The 23,794-nt window shown below is 29.0% G+C and overlaps 1 protein-coding gene across 1 annotated transcript; it reads left to right on the top strand.

Moving 5' to 3' along the window:
* Nucleotides 1–6,092: 6,092 nt before the first annotated feature.
* LOC114293286 (alpha-farnesene synthase-like) lies at nt 6,093–15,478 on the top strand. The gene is made up of 7 exons (XM_082888059.1): nt 6,093–6,315; nt 6,772–7,036; nt 7,628–8,006; nt 9,752–9,970; nt 10,336–10,480; nt 13,592–13,843; nt 14,533–15,478. Exons 1-7 carry the CDS (start codon nt 6,193–6,195, stop codon nt 14,827–14,829), a joined length of 1,680 nt encoding a protein of 559 aa, XP_082744185.1. The 5' UTR covers nt 6,093–6,192; the 3' UTR covers nt 14,830–15,478.
* Nucleotides 15,479–23,794: the final 8,316 nt, after the last annotated feature.

Here is a 23,794-nt window from a genome sequence, read left to right as displayed (position 1 = left end):
GATAATTCTGTTAGATAATGTCTCAATGGGACCACATAATTAAATGTGGTGTTATCATTTATAAGAAGCCTACAATTTAAGTGATTCAATTTAGTTAATAGGCTTAAGGGTATATGTGTTATGGACCTAATGTGTAGATACTAGTTGTATAATTTCTATTTCTATGAGAGGCAGAAATAGAAATTAAAACATATTGGTTAAAGTTGGTTTTCATTACCTTTCAGTTTTAAAACCAATAATAATAATGGTTAATTTATTAGTTTTTATTACCTTTCAGTTATGAAACTAATAATGGTTAATTTATTGGTTTTTATTATCTTTCAGTTATGAAACCAATAATGGTTAATTTATTGGTTTTCATTACCTTTCAGTTATGAAAACCAATTACAACCTTTAAAAGGTTATGGTCCCTATTCCTTCCCAAGAGTGAAAAAACAAGAATACTGTTTTGTTTTCTAAATCCTCTCAAGGAGAAAAAAACAAGAATACTGTTTTGTTTTCTAAATCCTCTCAAGGAGAAACATAAGGCACATAAGGGAAAGGATTAGAAGGCTCTAACAAAGTCAATATCAAAGGTTTTATTGACAATCAGACGCTTCCGTTTAACCATTCATCAATGGATTCAGGTATGTCATTTTAGTCTTGTTTTCTTGATGATATACATGGTAAATGATCCGAAACATGAAGTTTCATGTTCTGAAATTTATGTTTACAAGTGGTATCAGAGCGGTTATATCATGTGTATCATCAGAATAGATATGCTTTTATTCATCCTATTTAGTTTCTTGGAATCAGATTCTGTTTTTTGTATTTCTGTTTTTCCCTCTGCTGCAAATTCTGTTTTGTTTTCTGGAAATGGAACATAATTCGGATGGGCGGTTCATTTTTCCAAATGGATTCAGTTTTTTTTTTTTTTTTGACCCGTCAATTCTATTTATATATGTATATATATAATTGGGATTGCTGCAGATTATATAACATATACGGGGTAACAAATTTAGAAATCTTTAAATTTAATGTAATTTCATACAACGTCTACAGAAATTTAATTTTCTAACATTCTCAATATAAGTCAATTCAAACAAGATGTCACAAAAGTGATCTCTCTTGTCTCGATTGTTTTATATGGAATGTTTTGAAGTTCATGTCTGTGTATCTCATGCGGGTATTTATCAGTCCAAAGACATGATTAATACTTGGCAGAATTACACACACATTTTGTGGTGATAAACATGTGCCAATTGTCAAGGAAACCTAATGTGAATAATAAATCCATCAAAAGATAGATTTGTTATTTGACATAACTTATTGTCAATGTTTGATCATTACAACAAGAATACCACTTACAGTTAATATCACTGCCCAAAGGCTTGGTATTAATGTTATGCTAGGTATCTTGAGATGTTGTTATTAAATTAATTTATTTAGAGATTATCTGTTTGGTAACTTAATGTGAGCATAATTGTTTAAAAGGTTATCCTGCTGAGGCGAGGCCTTATAAACCTCATGAACGAAAATTGGACTCTAAAACCATTAGCAGCTACTTTATTGGCTATGCCGAACGATCACGGGGTTACAAGTTTTATGATCCCACAAATAGGTCAATATTTGATACGGGAATTGCAACATTTTTTGAGGATGTTGAGTTTGGGGGGAGAAATCCAGTTAGAGATATTGTCTTTGAGGAGGAAGCAGGAGTAATCCCACTTCCTACTACTACTTTTGACCAATCACAGGTTCCTATACCTGTCATTGCTCGAGAACCTGACAATGTTGTTCAAGATAATATAGTTCAAACCCCCATTCAAGATGAGGTAATTGTTCCTGAGGAACAAACTCTACAACCTCAACCTCAAGAATCTGTGCCATTAAGGCGATCCACCAGAGAAAGGAGATTTGCATTTTCAGATGATTATATTGTATATCTCCAGGAACATGAGGTAGAAAATGGAATGTCAAAAGATGATCCAATCAACTTTCGTCAAGCCATGGAAAGTTCCAACTCTCATAAGTGGATAGAAGCCATGAATGAAGAATATAAGTCTATGCAAGACAATAAAGTTTGGGAACTTGTCTCATTACCAGTTGGTGCGAAGCCCGTAGGTTGTAAATGGATATTTAAAACCAAAAGGGATTCAAATGGTAATGTGGAGAGGTATAAGACACGTCTTGTAGCCAAAGGCTTTACTCAAAAAGAAGGAATTGACTTTAAAGAAACTTTTTCTCCAGTTTCTTCGAAAGATTCTTTTAGGACAATTATGGCGCTTGTTGCATATTTTGATCTTGAGTTGCATCAGATGGATGTCAAAACAGCTTTTCTTAATGGTGACATTAAAGAAACAATTTATATGGTGCAGCCAGAAAACTTTGTGTCAGGAGACTCAAAGAATATGGTTTGCAAATTGACTAAATCCATCTATGGACTCAAACAAGCTTCTCGTCAGTGGTACTTCAAATTTCATCAAGTTTTCACTTCGTATGGTTTTGAAACTAACGTTGTTGATGAATGTGTGTATCACAAGTTTAGTGGGAGTAAACACATATTTTTGGTTTTATATGTTGACGACATATTGCTTGCCACAAACGATATAAACTTATTGCATGACACCAAGAGATTTCTATCTAAGAATTTTGAAATGAAAGATCTTGGTGATGCTTCCTTTGTATTAGGAATCGAAATACTCCGAGATCGTTCTCGGGGTATTCTGGGATTATCACAAAGGAGCTATATCGAAAAAATACTCGTTAGATTTGGCATGCAAAATTGTAAATCAGGTGAAACCCCGGTTGCTAAGGGAGACAAGTTTAGTCTCAGCCAATGCCCGAAGAACAGTCTTGAAATTCAAGAAATGTAGAAGATTCCTTATGCCTCGGCTGTAGGGAGTCTAATGTATGCTCAAGTATGTACGCGTCCGGATATTGCGTTTATAGTTGGCATGTTAGGCAGATATTTAAGTAATCCTGGCATGGATCATTGGAAAGCAGTCAAGCGTGTTATGCGATATTTACAGAGAACAAAGGAATATATGCTCACATATAGGAGATCGGATAAGTTAGAGGTCATTGGATATTCCGACTCCGATTTTGCTGGATGCCAAGACAGTAGGAAATCCACATCAGGCTATATTTATCTGTTAGCTTGCGGAGCAATTTCTTGGAGGTCTGCAAAGCAGACGCTCATAGCTTCATCCACCATGGCTGCAGAATTTGTAGCATGTTATGAGGCATCAAACCAAGGGATATGGCTGCGGAATTTTGTCACTGGGTTGCGTATTTTGGAAGGCACTGAAAGACCACTTAAGATATATTGTGACAATAAGTCTGCAGTTTTATATTCCAATAACAACAGGAGCTCGACAAAATCAAAGCATATTGATATCAAGTTCCTAGTTGTAAAAGAAAGAGTGCAGAGTGAACAGATTTCCATAGAGCACATTGGGACAAACTCCATGATAGCGGATCCACTTACGAAGGGACTACCACCCAAGGTCTTTCATGAGCACACTGCTCAGATGGGTGTTGTTCTATTTGAGAACATTCTGGTTTAGTGGGAGTTTGTATTTATATTACTGCTTTATGTCAGTCTTGAGTTTTATCTATGTAATTAGATTAATTTCTGCAGAAATGAAGTATTCAGTTTATTACGCTCTGTTACGTATTGTGAAGTATTGATCTCAATAAAGTTAAGTAGGACCAGTTGGAAATAGGCATGTATGGATCACATCACATGTAATTTCCATGCTACGCATCCATGATTGATCTATGTCATTTAGCTGTATTAGTATACGTGACCATTGGTGGGTCGAGTTACGATTGATGTAACGAAGACCGCTTTGATCCTATATTAATATAGTTAATGGACAAGATTGTTTGGATACCCTCAAGTTATGATAACAAATTTCTGAGCTCACTAAAGTTAAGCACATTTTTCAGGATACATATGTGGTCCAGTGGGAGATTGTTAGATAATGTCTCAATGGGACCACATAATTAAATGTGGTGTTATCATTTATAAGAAGCCTACAATTTAAGTGATTCAATTTAGTTAATAGGCTTAAGGGTATATGTGTTATGGACCTAATGTGTAGATACTAGTTGTATAATTTCTATTTCTATGAGAGGCAGAAATAGAAATTAAAACATATTGGTTAAAGTTGGTTTTCATTACCTTTCAGTTTTAAAACCAATAATAATAATGGTTAATTTATTAGTTTTTATTACCTTTCAGTTATGAAACTAATAATGGTTAATTTATTGGTTTTTATTATCTTTCAGTTATGAAACCAATAATGGTTAATTTATTGGTTTTCATTACCTTTCAGTTATGAAAACCAATTACAACCTTTAAAAGGTTATGGTCCCTATTCCTTCCCAAGAGTGAAAAAACAAGAATACTGTTTTGTTTTCTAAATCCTCTCAAGGAGAAAAAAACAAGAATACTGTTTTGTTTTCTAAATCCTCTCAAGGAGAAACATAAGGCACATAAGGGAAAGGATTAGAAGGCTCTAACAAAGTCAATATCAAAGGTTTTATTGACAATCAGACGCTTCCGTTTAACCATTCATCAATGGATTCAGGTATGTCATTTTAGTCTTGTTTTCTTGATGATATACATGGTAAATGATCCGAAACATGAAGTTTCATGTTCTGAAATTTATATTTACAAATTCATGTTGCATCAATTAATTTTTTTGCATAGATAATTTTTTCATTTAAGTATATGAGATGGGATAATTTAGATATTAAGATTTAGGAAAATGTATGGGACCCTTTTTAGGGAGACCTCTACGATTCTCACAGTGATGTGGATCAATGATGTATTTGTAATTTTTTTTTTTTTTTTTTTTTTACTTGAATTAATCACAAGTGAATAGAGATTATAAATGTGATATTTTGTGGGAATCTAAATAATTACTGTCAGATTTATCAAAGTAATACAAAGTCAACTTGAATGTCAAATCAAGACTCATTCCTCACGTGGTCTCTTGGCTCATACATACCATCGAAATTGTAAACCTAGGATAAACTTGTTTTAAGTAACGCGCTGATTACGTAATGCATGCATAATTGAAAAAAAACGTCATATTATAAGAATAATTATAAAAAAAAAAATGTACATATAATATTTATTATTCAAATAATAAGGGTTTGCTTCCTGAAACCTATGATCTTGGTACATCAACTACAGTAATATTTTGAAAAAAAAATATATAAGATATAAATATGTCAACACCACCAACAATTTTTATTTTATATATTAAAATAAATATTTAAAAAAGTCATTATACAAATTGATCTGATCTTTTTACAATTATTAAATATTCATGTAATAATGAGAATCTGAATTCATGAGTCTAGTTCCAAGTTATATCAATTTCTCTCAGATAAAGAAAACATAATTTAAAACACAAAATATACATTTTGAAGTTGAGATTTATTTTAAATATAATCCACACACTTAATATTGATTTTAATTACACAATACATTTGTGTTTTTAATTTGTGCAATTAACATTATTGATAGACAAAAATAAAAGTTAAAAATAAATAAATTAACTTAAAAAAAAAAAAACTAGAGCGAGTCACTCTATATGTGTTTTCTGTGGTTGGTTTATAAACTTATTGGTTGTGTTTTGGTATTGTTTTTTTATTCTTAAATTTTAAATATTAAATTTTTATTGGAAAGTACAATTTTTTTTTTATAAAGATCGAAAATAAATATATCATACCAAGGGTATTTCCCAAGATTAAAAAAAAGGGGGGTGAAAGCCATCCAGACATTAAAAAAATAAAAAAATAAATAAATCTATTGACAAAATCAAAAAAGTGAAACAAAAAAATTGTTTCGCAAACAACTTTCAAAAATAAATATTTCTAATTTAGTAACCGTATTAACTAGTTCTTGCACTCTCATTATTTCTATTTCTCAAAACACCAAATACAAAAACGAAAATAGAACCGAAAACAAATACCAAAATGTTGAAAACAATGTTTTGTCAGGACATCAACGTTTTTAACGTGGTAGACCATGTTTGTTCATGACATTTGCCTTTATAAATAGGCTCCTTAATTTCACATAGATCACCACAACTTTCCCACCTCTTCTTCCCATTTTTTAGCAACCTTAAACATTGTTTTATTTTCTGTTTTTTTTTTGGTCTTTGTTTTGAATTAGCTAAAAAAAAGGCCATAATGGATTGTAGTAAAGGAATGCTAGCAGATCAACATGTTCTACAATGCCAAAGGAGGTCAGCCAATTACAAGCCAAACATTTGGGAATATGATCTTCTACAGTCTCTTACAACTCAATACAATGTGAGGATTATATTAAATATATATATATATATATTAAATGCGGTATTAGTTTTAAGAATGTACAAGTATTTTAAACATTTTAATTCTAAAAATTGTGACATTTAATCCCTCTAGTTTATGTATTGTGGCAATTTGTTTCTTTAGTTCTAATTGTAATGTCCTGAAGTTTTCATTTTATGTCCAGTTAGTCCAATAGATAAAAATGTCCATTTAAAACTAAACTGAAATCAAAAGGGACGGAATAATCCACTTACTCTCCTCAAAGTGATTGAATGGTTGGCGTTCAATTTGAAACGGTCTATTCCACTTTGAATGAACTATATTACTCTTCATTTTTATCCAAATTTTTAACAGAAGTTATCAATTAGATTAAATTTGACACAAGAAACTACAAGTATAATTTTCTATATTATTTATTAAAAAAAATGAAAATGCTTATTATTTGTCAATGTGCAGGAAGAAGAATATAAAAGGCAAGTTGAGAAGCTAAAAGAGGAAGTTATGTGCATGTTCATGGAAGCAGTGGACCTAGTAGCTAAGTTGGAGTTCATAGACAACATAGAAAAACTAGGTCTTGCCAACCTCTTTGAAATGGAAATCAAAGAAGCTCTAGACACCATTGTAGCTTTTAAGAACAACCATCCCATTACAGAAGAGGGGCTCTATGCTAATGCTCTATTCTTTAGGCTCCTTAGGCAGCATGGATTTAATATTTCTCAAGGTATACAACTTCATTTCAAAAGAAAAATAACACAAAATAGTAAATAAAAAGTTGAGAAAAGTGTCCAAACTATTAGGCTGGCGCCCTGCATTAATTTTGGATGTATTACTCTAGACTATTTTAAATGTAGTACTGTTTTGGACACTTTTCTACGAAAATTTTATAGTTTAGAACATTATTGAATAGAAGTCCACATTCTTCATTATGTTAACGCTTCATTTATTTTGGTAAAAACATTTCTTTCTTTTTTTTTTCTTTTTTTCATATTTTCTAGACTTCAGTATGATAGAAAACAAGTTTATTTGAATGAAAAATATTTTTTACAACCGCCACAATAACTACCCTTCTCCCAACTAATCATTATCACCTACTATCATTGTTGCCACTATTATTACTATCACCACCACCACCACCACCACGACTCTGCTACCCCTAACACCACCAATAATACAATTATTATCACATTAGTTTTAAGGTCGCAACCAAATAGAAAAACACATTTCTACAATATTTTTTGCCAAAACAAAGTAACTTTATGTGCTAAGCAATTTTTTACTCTCCTATACCTAAAGTGCATATCTTTTAATTCAGATATATTTAGAGGCTTCACCAGCAAGATGGGTACATTCATCAAAACCACAAACTGTGATACTAAAGCAATGCTTGAGCTTCTTGAAGCCTCACATCTAGCATTAAAGGGTGAAAACATACTGATTGAAGCTAAAGCATTCTCTACTGGGATTCTGAAGAATATCACCAATTCAAAAAATGTAGACAACAAAGTTACCAAACAATTGAGCCATGCTTTGGAGCTTCCATTGCAGTGGAGAGTACAGTGGTATGATGTCAAGAGTCACATCCATGAGCTTGAAAACAATGACAACACAAACTCAGTTTTGCTCAAGTTAGCAAAGCTTAACTTCAACATGGTTCAAGCCACACATCAAAATGATCTCAAGGAGATATCGAGGTAATGACAAAAATATGTATGATGATGTCTCCTGAGATGTGACTGTGTCCATTCAATGAGTTTTTGTCATTTTTTTATCAATTTTTATTTTTATTTTTTTTAAAATCATATAATTATTAAGCTCCTGTTATTAATTGGACACATCAGAATGAAATTTTCAAAAGACACCAAAAGGAACACATAAAGAGAGTAGAGAGATGGTGTGGACACACTTTTTTAGTACATTTTGTTTTTCTATGTTTAACGGACGCGCCGTGCACTACAATTTCACTTAATAAACACTTATGAGAAATGGGCTGGCGTTTGACGCACTATTTATATATATATATATATATATATAATTTTTATGAGTGAAAGTGAGTTGTTAATTGTTAAATTAGTATTTACAAGAGTTAATTTCTTTATTTTTTGCAAAGTACTAAGTGCTTGTCTCGTAAATTCAAATCTCCATAAGAAAAATTGAACCCATGACCTTCTCCTAGAAACTAAACCCTTAGAAAGTCATTGTAACCAATTAGGTTCGACACACCCCTTATATGATATATGGTATGTATGACATGTATTTTTGTTACGTATTTTTTGATATATGTCATATGTTTTTGTGAGAAATGTTATTAATTTTTTGGTTGAGCTATGAAATTTTTTAGTTCATAAATGAAATTACATATTTTTATGGTAGTGTTACGCATTATTATGACAAGTAACACATTTTGTGATTCAAAAAAATTTCGATAAAAAATTAGGTAACATCAATACAAAAATGCCTAAAATTATCATAAAATTTTAATTTTATTTTTGAACCACAAATTGATGCAACTCTGTAATGAAATTACATGAGATTTGTTACAAAAATACATAATATATCCCGTAAAAATGTATACACTATAGCATATAAGAATTTTAGAAATCAAATTTTTTGATCCCTGAAAATTCTGCACAACAATCAAACACATTCAAAAAACTTTACATATGAGAGAATGGGTGGGCATGAGCTAGCAGAGGCGGCTCAAAATAGTTTGAAACCTACAGAGACAATATCAAATGAAGTATTGATATTTTTTTCAATTGCTGTAAATTGTTATTTAATACTTCATTTGATATTTTTTTAAATTGCTGTAAATTGTTATTTAATTATTTTTAATAATTCGGAGACACAAAATTAATAATTTAATTTTTATAATAATTTTTTCTAACATATCATATTTAATTCATAGTATAACTGATACACTTACTCACCCTTGTGAAATATTTGATCTTAGGTAGAGTGTTTTTAATTTTGAATTTTTTTTCTTTTATGTAGAAATAACAATTGCATGCATTGCTAATTAACAATATTTTGCAAGTAATGCATGCGTTTGAAATCAAATTTAATACTTTTATATAATTTATTACATCAATTAGAGATTTTTTTTTAATTTTATTTATTTATTTTTTTAAGTTTTAATATGATAAATAAAATACTAATTTTTTCCCAATAAAAAAAAAATGGAGCATTTTTCTCTAACTCTAAAATATCTTTTAAAACTTTTAAATTAAAAAAAAAAAGATCATTAGTATGAGAAAATTGTCATGTTTTAGATTATTTTTGATATTAATATAATATTTTTTAAACTATCAAGTCTAACAATGTATTGCAACTTATTGTTTCTCATTAATTTGTAAATTTTTGTGTGTTTTATTTATGTATTATTAGGATTTTTTTGAATAAGTTGTAACCAAACATCTTATTATTTTGTGTGATTCAGGTGGTGGAAGAATCTTTGTCTGGTAGAAAACTTGAGTTTTACAAGGAATCGACTGGTTGAAAGTTATTTGTGGGCAGTGGGAGTTGCATTTGAGCCTCAACACAAAAGTTTTAGAAAATGGCTAACAAAAGCCATAAATTTCGTCCTAATAATTGATGATATTTATGATATTTATGGATCATTGGAAGAACTAGAGTGTTTCACTAATTCAGTTGAGAGGTTAGTCTTCACAAATATTCACCAAAGAGCAATTCTACATAATAAAAAAAAAGGCACGAAATCTTTTGTCTTAAATCCTTATGTTATTCTATCTCAGAAAGAACGCTCAGAGTAATTAAATTATGTCTTGAGATTCCAGTATTTCAAAATTCCCACATGATTTAATAGCCGTGAATGTCTTGGAACAAGAGGTCACAAAGGTCTAGGAACAGAAGATCTGTGGCCTTCAAAAAAGCATTTAGCTAGAAAACCGTGTACACGTTACATAGTGTTTTTTGGATGCTTATCTCGATACTTCTTTTTTGAAATTTTAAAATTACTCTTTTAATTGATGTTTAAGATTCTAATCAAAATCTTGATATCAGGTGGGATGACAAGGAAATTCAACGACTTCCAGAGTGCATGAAGATTTGCTTTCAAGCGTTCTACAACACTACGAATGAAGTTGCTCATGAAATTCAAAAAGAAAAGGGTTGGAAGAACTCAATATTACCTTATCTACACAAAGTGGTACTTTCAATTCTTCTTCTAATTTTCATTCACTCATCATGATTTATGTTTGTGTTTGTTTCAACAGAAAATGTTTTCTTAAAAATGTTGAAAAATGTTTTAAGGGTTTCATATTTTTTGGTATTTAGTATGACAAAAAACAAAAGTCATTCGATAGAAAACAAGCTTCTTTTTTTTTTTTTTTTTTTTCTTCATATTCAATGGAAAATAAGCTTACTTAGGTGAAAAACATTTGGTGTAAGTCTTACTAAGGTATGCTACCATCATTGATACCTTATGACTGTTGTAGCCACCTTCACCGCCTCTCTATCTCCTCTACCAACGTCATTGCCACTACCGCTATCCCCACCCCTACTACCCCTATTAGAATCACTATCATATTATTTTTCAAAATATATTCTTTGTAAAAAGATGTGTACAAAGTTTGAATTACATTGAAAAACGTTTTCCACCACCACCGCCACCATGGGTAGCTTAAGCTCAAAGCAAGTGAAGCATTTGCGTTAAGCCTCATTGCTCTTCAAGGGGAACAAGTGGGTGTACTATGCTTATAAGGCACAATACGGTGTTTTAAGGGCCCATGGGCCTTGTCCCAAGCCCATGTCGTTAATCCGAACATATTATATTACAGAATTTGTCGAGTAGATCATTTATAAAAAATAAAAAATAAAAATCAAATTAATTGAATGGCTATAAACTCAAAACAGAACCAAATTTGTTTTCAAAAAAATAAATGATTAAAATAATTTTGATAATTTTGGACAGACTCTCTTGTTTAGAATTTCTTAAAGGCTATCAATTTTTTGAAAATTCCAAACTTCCACTCTTTGAATTTATTAACCGAACAAAAGAATCTTCAAAATACCCAACAAAACAATACTCTCCTTGTCCTGAGGCTCCACACAAAAACAAACCTCCCTATCCAGAGGGCAACAAAATAAACATTGTCAGTGTCTATAGTCCCTCAATTGGTGAATGAATATGAGCCATTCTTTATCCACTACAAGAAATTAGCTTTTTAGGGATAAATTATTCCGTCTTTAAAAGTATAATATTTGTTAGGAAAAACTTTAGCCAATCAATTTTCTCCGTCTCGAAGTTTGTCCCAAATAGCCCGTCCGAAAAAGTAAAAAAATGACTCTTAGGGACAAAATTTTGCATTTGTCACTATAAATAGACTTTTAGAGACAAAAATATGTGGTCGCAAAAAGTTTTGATTGGAGACAACCAAAATTTGTCTCTAAAAGTCTAATTATAGTAACGGTCGGAGTAGTTATGGAGACAAAAATTAATTTTTGAGACAACCGAAATTGGTCTCTAAAAGTTTAGTTTTTGGGACAAATTAAAGTGGTCTCCGAAAGTTTTAGTTTTTGGAACAAATGAAAGTGGTGTGTAAAGGTTATAATTTTTTTGAGACAACTAAAATTAGTCTCTAAAAGTTTGATATTTTTTATTTATTTATTTTTTGTAACAATTACTCTAAAAATATTAGTATGAATATCAACTTATATTCCTTTCTTGATTTCTCAACAACCAAACAGAAAATATCAAACATATCACCAGACTATTTGTTCATCTCCAAATTAAAATTCAACTACAAGAAAAAAAAAATGCTCATCACATTCAAAGAGGCTTAATCAAAAGATATTTTAATAACAAACAAATACCATGATCTGATTCATTAGTGTGTAATATCTTGATTGTATATCATTAATTGACAGAGATTTCAAAAGTATCATTTCTAATTTATAAGGCTAGTACCATAAGCATTGTTTGTAGCATTCAACTAGTCAATGAACAAATTGTAATTGGAATTATATCTACATACATAACAAAACAACTCAACTCATTGCATTTTCTTCTCAATTGCTTCGTTGAAATGGCATTCAAAATATAGCAGTGAGCTCCTAAACTTCAAATCGATGCAAACTTGCAGGACTTGCATAGAATAGGCCAAACTCTCAAATAGATTACCAATTAAAAATTATCCAACGATATATTAATTTAATAGATTGCAATTTAATGTGTCAATTGTAGTATCTGCAGCAATCACACATAAATCGTAGTACACAAAGCAGCCCAAAATTCACTATCAATATTCAAGAGTTAACAAAGATTAAACTAAATCAATTTGCTACAAAAATTTGAAAATAATTACTCGTAGATAGACACAGATTATATTGATGTTGTGAAAACAAGATGAAGAATGGTTGCCTATTTACTCCTCAACTCAGTCATCAAAGCAATTTTGAGGCCAATTGAAAATTAGTAATCTATTTAATTTCCAGACCTAATCTCAAAAACTTTCCTGCATTAGAATTTAGATACATGGACACATTTATGGTGTTTGCTCTGTTTCTGAAGCCTCTCATGTAATCAAAGATATTAGTCAAACCCAGAGAAAAACCATATCTTTGTAAATATTTTCAGCTTCCTCTTGTTTCAATGTTATACATAATCAACAATATATTGATAATGAACAGACCGATATCACAATCCAGAATAGTCAAGTAATTAAGCAAAAGTCAACCAACAATATAGTGCTTTAATTATTAATTCCAAATATAAAAAAAGTAACAATGTGGAGTATGTTCTCAACAATATTGATTGAAATTCAGCAATTAACAATCATGGGTATGTCAAAGAAAACAATTAGCATTTGAAGAATAAACAAACATTGATTTTGTCTCTAAAAATTTGTCTTTAAAACCTTAATTTCTTGTAGTGACCCAAAGGTCGAGCAAGAATTATTTGTTTTAATTTAAAAATCAAACAAAATAAACTAATAATTAAAGTCCTTATGGCCCATCTTAATTACAAGAATATAAATATGAAGAAAAAATATCAATTAAATTAATATATAAATATAAAATAGTATTGGTTGACATTTTGCTTTGCACCTTGAAGTGTCTACACCTACCATTGCCACCATTGCTACCACAACTACTACCATCCCCAGCTCTCTAAACACCACTTCTGTCACAACCACTGTCATCTCATTTTCAAGCTCGCAAAAAATTAATAACATTCTGTGTGGAAGTCATATTTTGGGAAAATGTTTTTCTACAAAGCAAATCGAGTTTGAGTTTGTCAATGAAAACCCTTGTTCAGTGGGCAGACTTTTGCAAAGCATTACTTGTGGAAGCAAGGTGGTACAACAAGAGTTACACACCAACCCTAGACGAGTATCTTGAAAATGGGTTGGTTTCATCATCTGGACCTGTTCTTTCTCTGCTTGCATTTTTCTCTGTTATGGAAGAGACAACAAGAGAAGAGCTTGTAGAACTTTTGGAAAAGAGTGATGTTCTTGTGCATTGTACATCAATGATCATTCGACTTTGCAATGACCTTGGAACTTCTGCGGTAATTATTCTCTTCATTAATATCTACTCGAAAACTATTTTAATGCAAAAATGAAAATGATATTTGAATTTTTCATTCTTTTGTTTTTGAAAAAACAAGAAAAATAAAAATAGAACCAAACAAGCCCCATGGAACTGTTTGGTTACAATTTTGTTTGTTTTGTTTTGTTCTGTTTATTTATTGATTTTTTGGTGTATTTGTTCACAATTTTTTATGAACACATACTTGTTCAATATATTGTTTCTGAAAGAAAAAAAAAATAATTGAAAACAATCGAGTTTCAAGAAACACGTTTCTTTGAAATTCAAAAATTTTTTTGCAACAAAAAATTGAACTTGGTGGGTATTTTCAAACTTTTAATTGTTTTCTTTATGAAAATACAAAGAAGTAAAAAATAAATTCATATTTAAGTACTATCCATATCAACATGGTAAATTGAATTTTAATTTCTTGCCCAAAATACAAATTTTGGGCTCTGAGTGAAATTGTTTCTTTTATAAGGAACTCACCATCTAATACATATGATCACCTATGTTTCTACGTGGTTAAGCACATGATCACTATCTAATACAAAACATTTTTAGATTTTTATTCTTTTCCTGCACTTTTTCACCTCTTTCACCATAAATAAACTCCGTTTTTTTAGGATATTAGTGCCATGCTTTTGAACATTATCGATTTAACTGCAGGCAGAACTAGAGAGAGGAGATGCTCCATCATCAATTCTTTGTTTCATGAGAGAAGCCAATGTCTCAGAGGAGATAGCCAGGAAGAAGATTAGAACCACAATAAAGGATACATGGAACAAAATTAACCATGAATTCATCACCCAATCTCCTTTTTTGCAACCATTTGTCAAATACACTGTCAACACAGCTAGAGTGGCTCATTTTATTTACCAACATGGAGATGGTTTTGGAAATCAAGATCGCGAGACTCGAGCCCAAGTCCTCTCTATGCTTATCGAACCTCTCAAGATCAATTGAAATGGCGGTTTTCAGAGTAATTGCTCAATAGTTTCAGAGTACCAACTCAATATTTGAAGTAATTTAATGGTGCTTGTTTAAGTAGAATAATCAGCTTCTTTCTTGTTCAACCTATCGGACCCTCCATAGGTCTCACCAAATAATTTGAGTCTTTTTAGAGTAATTATTGAGTAGTTTTAAATTATCAGTATAGCCTGAGGGTGTTTATTTAGTTTAAGATGTGTGTATGTTTGCATAATAAATAAACACTGTGTTCCTGTCGCGGTCTTGGTCGTTGGTCGTTGGCTATGGAGTTTTCCGGTGGGGTGGACAGCAGCATTTGCGTTGGACAGCAGCATTGTGTATGAGCTGTCTTGGCGTGGTGTATGAGCTGTCTTGGCGTGGAGTTGTCTGGAGGGTAGCAGTGTTGTAGCTGTGTAGCATGGGAGTGTAGCAGTGTAGCAGGTGTGTAGCAGCATGGGTGTGAAGCAGTGTAGCTTGGGTGTAGCTTGGGTGTATAGTTGCGAGTAGCAATAGTAGGGTATTTTGTACCTTCCGAATCTCTCTCAGTGTATTTCATCTTCTTATACCTTTAATTTCATATTAATTAATGAAATTTTTCTTTACTAATCAAAAATAAAATAAAATAAAAAATAAACATTGTGTTCAATTCTCTAATTTAATTCCGTCCTAATAAAAAAACTAATATCATGCACACGTGGAAATTAAAGGAAAATAGGCTATCTCCTAGTAAAGCTACATTCTCTCTTGGCCACTTCTCATTAATTTATTTGTGGTGTATTCATTTTTTACTCCTCATACATCTTTTACATCAATAATTTTCTCTCTTTTGTCAAAAAAACAAAAAAAAATAAAAATAAAAATTGAGAAATGTTTGATACACACAATTTCCTCCCTCCACGATTTTCACAAATGAGGCAACGACAAATGCAAGTTCTATACCAATTAGAATGTAGGTCAACTTTTAAAATTTTGCTTGCCACCTCATTTGTAGGGATTGTGAGGGAGGAACTTATGTGAATGTAACATTATTGTTGTCAAAAATTGGCTACCAAATTTAAAGAATTAAACAAAGTGGTGAAAGTGTTGTTTTGTTTGGATATTAATAAAAGGACTAAATATTACAATATTTTCTTACTCACTGGTATTTCACTTATAAGATTATTGAAGTTTTGCTTCAAATTTCAAATTTATTCATTACACAACGCATCACTTAGTGAAAACAAAGTAAAATCTGTCCAGATGTATGACTTTTTTTCTAATAAGAACTATTTTCAAATTAAATTCAGCGACTGCTATGGTAAACAAGAGAGAAAATAAATTATCACATTCGTCTAAAAAATTACGTGAATGCCTAATCAATGGTATTTCTTATAATTTGCTCACCATTATTTTTATTCTTTAACCATATAAACACATAATTCATTATTATTAGTTGAGCACACCCAACCCAAGCAGTGTAATTTACTCATCTTTGGTTATTGTTTTGAAGCATTGTTCTAGTAGAATTGGCAAAACAACGACAGATGGGCCAAATTAGAAAAATGAAAAAAAAAAAAAAAATTATTTTTCCAGTATAGAGTACAAAATATTATTTTTCAATGGTTAAATGTTCTATTTCTTTTTGCGTCTTGAGTTTAGGCTCAATAATAATTACTTGATGATGTGATATACGTAGAACGAAGAGATTATAGTACTCGAGAAAGTCAATCCATACTCTTTCTAAAATAAAATTGAAGAGATTATGGTACTTGAGAAAGTCGATCCATACACTTTCTAAAATAAAATTAATGAAAAAATAAACAAAAGAATACAAGATGAACCTCATTCACTAAGGCTTTGGTTTAAGGATTTGGGGAAAGATTTAAAAATGGAAAGGAGAAAGGTAGGTGAAATGCAAATAAAATGTACCCATATTTCACTTAATTTCACACATTTTTCCTTCCTCTTTTCTTCTTCTTCTTCTTTTTTTTTTTTTTTTTTTTTTTCCTCTTCAAATTTATAAATCAAACACAGGCTAAATATATGGACTAGGGTTTTGGATAAGGCGGATCAAGCCCCCACTAGCCAACCCAAAACTGAGTCCAGGATCAGTATAACCCATTAACTGACCAACTGATCCAATTACTATAAATATTGAGCTAATGAGGTCATAGACAACTAAACTTTTCATACACAAACAAAAGGCCTTTTAAATAAGATTGGATTCGCTTTGGTTTAAATTTGAATTTGAAAAAATTTGTGAGATTCTTAAAGTTCACAACCAGTCTCGTTTTGATAATTTAAATAATTTACTTTGTAAAATCCTAAGTGTTTATCATTTGAAAAAAAAAATTAAATTAATCCAATAACCGTAACATTTTTATTTGATTGTGTGTTGTTCTTTGAAAAAATAGACAACAAATATATTTGTTTTAAAAAATAGATCATTCATATTTTTGAGATAAACATAATGAAATGAAAAAACTAACACATTATAATATATTTTTTCCCCTTGACTCATTCTAAGCTAGATCTAAAAGAAAAAGAAAAAAAAGTCACCCGTACGCTCCCTGATGGGGCTTGAACTTACAACATTTACTGTAAGAATTGGAAGGCATACCACAATGACACAAAATCAAGGATTATTTACTTGAATTTGAATCTTGCTCGTACTATTGTTGCTTTCCTTTCTTATTGTTTTTTTTATCGATTGTAAAAATAAGTGATGATTATTGGAGACAACATAATAATTAAATAAGAATATAAGAATGATAATTGTAAAGAAAATTAAAAATTAATTAAAACACAATAACAAATTGCATCTAATGTCATTTTGTTTTTTGGATTCCTCTTTAGTAGAGAAGTCAAAAGGTTTAAATTTTGAGTTTTCGATTCATCAGGTGACCGTGTTTCTCACCAAGAGGTCCTTCATCGATTTTATACATATATTTATTGAGTAAATTACACTATGAAAAATGTTAAAGATACAAAAAAAATTATCAAAATTTTTATTGAATATTTTATATGAGTGTGTAACCTACACTATGTGGGTCCCACTTTCATATGATACATTTGATAAAAAAATTTGATAAATTTTAGAGTATCTAACATTGTTCATCCTATTGGTCCACTAACTTGAGTAAAGTTTCACTTTGATATTCGTAGTTTTAATTTGAATAATTTGAACCTTACATTTTTAATTTTGTTACAATGTGATCTTTTTGTTATGTGTTATCAAGATTTTCAATGGAGAAACACTACGTGCAAAACTAAGGTGAACAAAGTGGTATTCAAAAGAAACTATAAGGATCACTGGTGTAATTTATTAATTATATTGGTGATCCTTATATTTTGTTTGAATTCTATTTTAGCCTCCGTTTGGGAAGTGGATTGACTTTTTGGCCTTTTGGTTTTTTTAGCGATTTTAGCCTGGAGCTAAAAAGTCTAGTTTGGGAATGACTTTTTGACTTTTTTAACTTTTTAACTTTTTGGTGATGTGTCTTCATGGTAAATTATCAAACTGCCCTTCACATAATTAATACATGTGAAGGATTGGTTCTGCTCCTCCACCTCAGTTGATGGCGTGGACCACAATTGATTTGATTTTTTTTTTTTTTCTTTTCTTTCTCTGTTGGGTTTGGATTTGGCCTTTTTTTTATGTTTTTATTTATTTATTTATTTTGTCAATTTTTTTTATACATTAATTAGTTCTTGTTCTTTAATTTATGTTATTTTTCTTTTTTATTTTTATTTGTATACAATAACTTTTTTTTATTTTTCAAAAATGAGTTTTCATGTGTTTTATTTATTTCTAAATTACGTTGCGAATGGTAATTTATGTTTTTATGTTTTTTTTTAAATATTTTTGAATGAGACGTATTTTTCTCGTTATTTTTTTTTAATTTACTTTTTTGTCATTCTTTAATTTGTACACATTAATTTGTTTTTATATTTCACAAATGGATTTTCATGTGTTTTATTTATTTGTAAATTACATGGCACATGGTAATTTCTATTTTTTTTTTCTCTTTGGATGAGGCGTATTTTTGTCGTTGTTTTTTTTTGGAATTTACGTTTTTGTAATTTTTTAAATATTTTTAAATATTTTTGAATGAGGCGTATTTTTTAAAAAATAATTTATGTATTTTAAGTTTTTTTTTTTTTTTTTTTTTTTTTGCAAATGCTTTTTTCATGTGTTTTTTATTTTTAATTTTATTTTTATTTTAAATATTTAAATAATGTAAATAATCTAAAAAAATTAATAAGCAAAAATTTAAAATAAATATTCAAAAAATTTAAATCGTAAAAATTTAAATAATTTAAATATTCAAATGATTATTTTAACAAAAAAAATTAAATAATTTAAATATTCAAATAATTGAAATAATTTAAAATGTTAATATTTTAAATTTAAAAACAACTATACACTCAAATCATAACCAAACACATAAAATAAAACTCAATTAATAAATTATTTTTAAAACTTATAACCAAGCACATAACTCGAAATTCCATACTACTTTCACAACTCTACACTAAAATCATAACCAAATACATAACAAAAAAATTAAAATATTTAAAAATATTTTTATAAATAGAGTTTGAATTTATTTTTATAAATTATTTTTAAAACTCATAACCAAACACATAACTCGAAACTCCATATTACTTTCACAACTCTACACTCAAATCATAACCAAATACATAACAAAAAAAATTAAAATATTTAAAAATATTTTTATAAATAGAGTTTGAATTTATTTTTATAAAATATTTTAACAAAAAACAAAAAAATGTTTTTAATTTTTTTTTCAACTGTATTTTAAGTTTTTTTCCTGGGAAAAGGTTTTTTTTGGAAAAAGTTTTTTTTTTTTTTTTTTTACTTTTCATGTACTGAGGCGATGCCCTTGGAAATCATGTGGGGTAGTTTCATAAATTTAGCTGGGCATTGATTGTTGCCAAGCAGAACTCAAGTTTTTGTCTTCATTTGGCTAATTAAGCCTGTTTTGTCCTGTAGTAGCTAATTTAGCCTGAAACTTGCTTCCTAAACACACGCTTAGTTTTCTAATTATGCATGTGATCTTTCTCCATTCAAAAATTTTAACAGTAAATGATAGATAAACTACATTGCAACAAAATTAAAAATTAGGATTCAAATTGAAATTATGAAAATTAAAATGATACTTCACTTAAATTATAGAAACTACTGATATGATTTATCCTAAATTTATTTTCTCTCTTGGTATGTATGGGTTTTTTTTTTTAGAATAAAAAAATACAACTTATAATAAATTTATGTTTTTCTATGCCAAACGACTCAATTTGGGACCTTTCACCAATCACAAATTACAAATATGTATATGTCTCGATTATTTCTCAAACACCCAATATAAATGTAGTGAATCATTCTATTAAAATTAATCACAATAATAAAATATATATATGGCATGATATGCGTATACAAAAATTATTCCTAAAGAATCCAATTTGACCGAATTCGTAGGTATGTGGGAAGATGACCGTGTTTCTAGCTAAGTCATCCTAGGCGGGCCATCGGCCCACAAGAACAGCCTCACTTGATATTTTTAGATTTCTATTCCAGCCCAACTCATTTATTTATAAAATATTAATTATAATTTTATATTATTTTAATTACGCAATAAAGTATATATACTTTTTTCTAAAGTTTAAATTAAAACAGTTGTTAAAATTTATATTTATTTTATCATTGAATTTTGTTAATGTTTTAAATTTAAATAATAAATAAAAAGATCTAAATAGTTTAATATCCATTCAAGCTAAAAATAAAATAAAATAAATAAATAATAGCTCATATCTATTAGGTTAAGTGGATACATTTGAAATTTTAATAATTTTTAAAATTAGATTTGGAATGATTAAATTAGGCCTGATGTCAAGCTGAGCTAAGTTTAGGATGACACATATCCTCTTATTATATAATAGAAATCCTGCTTTGTCCACCCCTAATTGATCCCTCATAAATTATGTACATAAATTTATTCTCTCTCTTGCTATGTAATTTTTAATTTTTTAAGATGAAGAAAATGCAATCTATGCTATCGTTTGGCAATAAACTTTTTTTAGTTGACTTTTTAGTTTTATTGATTATTTTACTAAAAAGTTCGTTTACATTAGATTTTTGACTTTTTGACTTTTTTTAAAAATGCCAAACTTAGGCTTTTAATCTAACTATTATGGTTTAAATGTGACATTTTATCTTATTGACTTTTTAGTTTATTATGTCTTTAATTGCCCCAACTTTTTTTGCCAAACAAAGTCATAGGGAAGAGCTCTTTTAGCTTGACTTTTTGACTTTGTGACTAACTAATGAGTTGTTTGGGATGCTATAAATAAGTGTACTTTTTGACTTTTTATTAAATATGAGTTGGGTTAGAAGTGGTATAAAAGAGAGATGATGTGACTTAAATAAGATGATGTGACTTAAATAGGATAGTGACTTTTTGACTTTTTAACTTTTTAACTTTTTTTAAAAATGCCAAACTTAGGCTTTTAGTCTAACTATTAACTCCGTTTGAGAAGAAATTTTTAAAATTTTTGACTTTTTTCTACAAGAAAATGTGAAACGATTTGTTTTGGAAATATGGTTAAAGCAGTTTTTTAGCTTTTTTTAGTTGTATCTTCTCTCTACTTTTTTATGTATTTTTTTTTTAAAAAAAAAAGGTTAAAAAAGGAAAAATTATATTAGACCAACTCAAACTATCAACCATTTACACTTTATTCCCCCAATGTTTAAAACCAATAATTATCCCCTCAAACTATTTGAATTTGAATATTAAATCCTTTTGTTAGTCATCTGTTAGATATTTGGATAAAAAATCATCAAGTGTCATGCACATGATGATTATATTAAATTTTATGACCAAATTACCTTATTTTATCTTTTGTAAGAATTTAATATAATCATTATATATGCATAACACTTGACAATTTTTCATTCAAATATCTAACAAATGACTAACAGAAGAACTTAATGTTCAACATTAGGGCGTAAACATTATCCACAACACCAATTTCTTGAATCAAGATCTTCTTTTTACTCTCTCTCCTTACTTCCCTACTTGCAGGGCCATTGGGCCCACTTTTGACCTCAATTTCGACGATCCAAACTGTCACATTTGAAGATTTGTTGAGTATATCATACCTGTAAAAAATCAAGTTGATCGGATATTAAAAAGCATGTGTTTGAAAAACTATTTATTAAATTTTTAAAAAAACTAGTTTTTTATTCGATGATCCTAACGCATAATTTCTGATATCCAATCAATTTAAATTTTTATAAATATAATATATTTAACAAACCTTAAAATATAAACGATTAAAGTAAACCTAATGCTCAACAAATAGAGAAGTAAAAAGAAAATAAAGAGAGAATCTTGATTCAAGAAATTGGTGTGGTGGATAACCAATAGAAATCAAGATCATCTCCTCACTTTTCCTCCTTAATTTCCTATTTACTAGATTATTGGGCCCAATGTCTCTAATCTAGATATTCTTAGGTCAAGTTTGGCATGTCTTGAAAAAGATAAAAAATTAAAAAGTTACTATTCTATTTAAGTCACATCATCTTATTTAAGTCACATCACCTCTCTAACACATCACTTCAAATCCAACCCAAACTCAACTCATATTTCATAAAAAGTCAAAAAATATACTTATTTAGATCATTCCAAATAACCCCTTATTAGACTTTTTTTTTTTTTTTTTTTGACAATTGAGACCCTTGTGTTTAGTACATCTAAAATTGCTGATGCAATACCTTTATTCATTAATGTGGTTTGTGTTTCTTCTCTTGCCACGTGGGATGCCCAGAAGGATAACTTTAGATGTTTTTCTAATTTATGGTTTGAAATTTATTTGTTCAGTGATTTTTTAATTTCTTACACAAAGATTATAAAAAAAAGAAAAATCGTTCTCCTTACTTCCCTATTTGCTGGGCATTGGACCCAATGTCGACAACCTAGATATTCTTAGGCTTGTATTGGAAAGTTGACTTTTAGTTATTTTTTTATCTGTAACAAAAGTTAAAAGTTAATTTTTTTTGAATGTTTTTTCATTTAAAAAGTTAATTTTTAATCAATAGTGAAATTATAATTCTACCATTCACGGGTCAAAATGTGTTACATGAATAAAATTATAAATATTTTAAATTAAATCAAAATAGTTTAATTATTTTTTTATGATTTGACATCATAAACAAATATTAATAAAAAAAAAAAAAAAGTCAAAAATCACTTTTTTTTCAACTTTTCAAATTATTTATTTAAAAAAAAGACAAAAACTTAATTAAAAGTCAAAAAATTACTTTTCATCACCTTTTCAAAATAGGCCTTAGTAAACTTTTTTTTGACAGTTGAGCCCCTTGAGCTTAGTACATGGGATGCTTTAGAAGCGTAACCTTAGTTGTTTTTTAAGGAACCGGAGGTCAATGCTGTGATCTCACTGCTGTCTTTTTTACTGTGCTTAAAACGGTACAATTATTATTATTATTATTATTATTATTATTATTATTATTATTTTTTAATATTCTCTGTATATTTTTGACATAATAAATTATTTTTTTTTATTTTAAAGTTTACGGTTTAGGATTTAATTTTTAATTTTTTTATTTTAAAGTTTAGAGTTTAACATTTAAGATTTAGGGTTTGGAATTTAATTCTTAAAATTTATTTTTTTTTATTTTAGGGTTTAGGATTTAATTCTTAAAATTTATTTAATTTATTTTAGGATTTAAGATTAAGAGTTTATGGTTTAATTCTTAAAATTTTTTTTATTTTTATTTTAGGGTTTAGGGTTTAGTATTTAATTCTTAAATTTTTTTTTTATTAGGATTTAATTCTTAAAATTTATTTTTTTTAATTTTAGAGTTTAGGATTTAGAGTTAAGGGTAAAATATAATTTATCACGCCAAAAAACATAGTGAGACACATGAAAAAAAAAAAAA

The sequence above is a fragment of the Camellia sinensis genome, chromosome 9 (genome assembly GCF_055761805.1).
Source record: "Camellia sinensis isolate YWXY chromosome 9, ASM5576180v1, whole genome shotgun sequence".
Classification (NCBI taxonomy): Eukaryota; Viridiplantae; Streptophyta; class Magnoliopsida; order Ericales; family Theaceae; genus Camellia; species Camellia sinensis.
Note: the sequence above shows the minus strand (reverse complement) of the source record. Positions and strands in the feature narration are given on the sequence as shown.

Excerpts from the sequence above, each read along its gene's own strand:
- LOC114293286 (XM_082888059.1), top strand. The coding sequence starts at position 6,193 with ATGGATTGTAGTAAAGGAATGCTAGCAGATCAACATGTTCTACAATGC. Across the intron at positions 8,007-9,751 it reads GATCTCAAGGAGATATCGAG|GTGGTGGAAGAATCTTTGTC; the intron begins GTAATGACAAAA and ends TGTGTGATTCAG. Across the intron at positions 9,971-10,335 it reads TTCACTAATTCAGTTGAGAG|GTGGGATGACAAGGAAATTC; the intron begins GTTAGTCTTCAC and ends TCTTGATATCAG.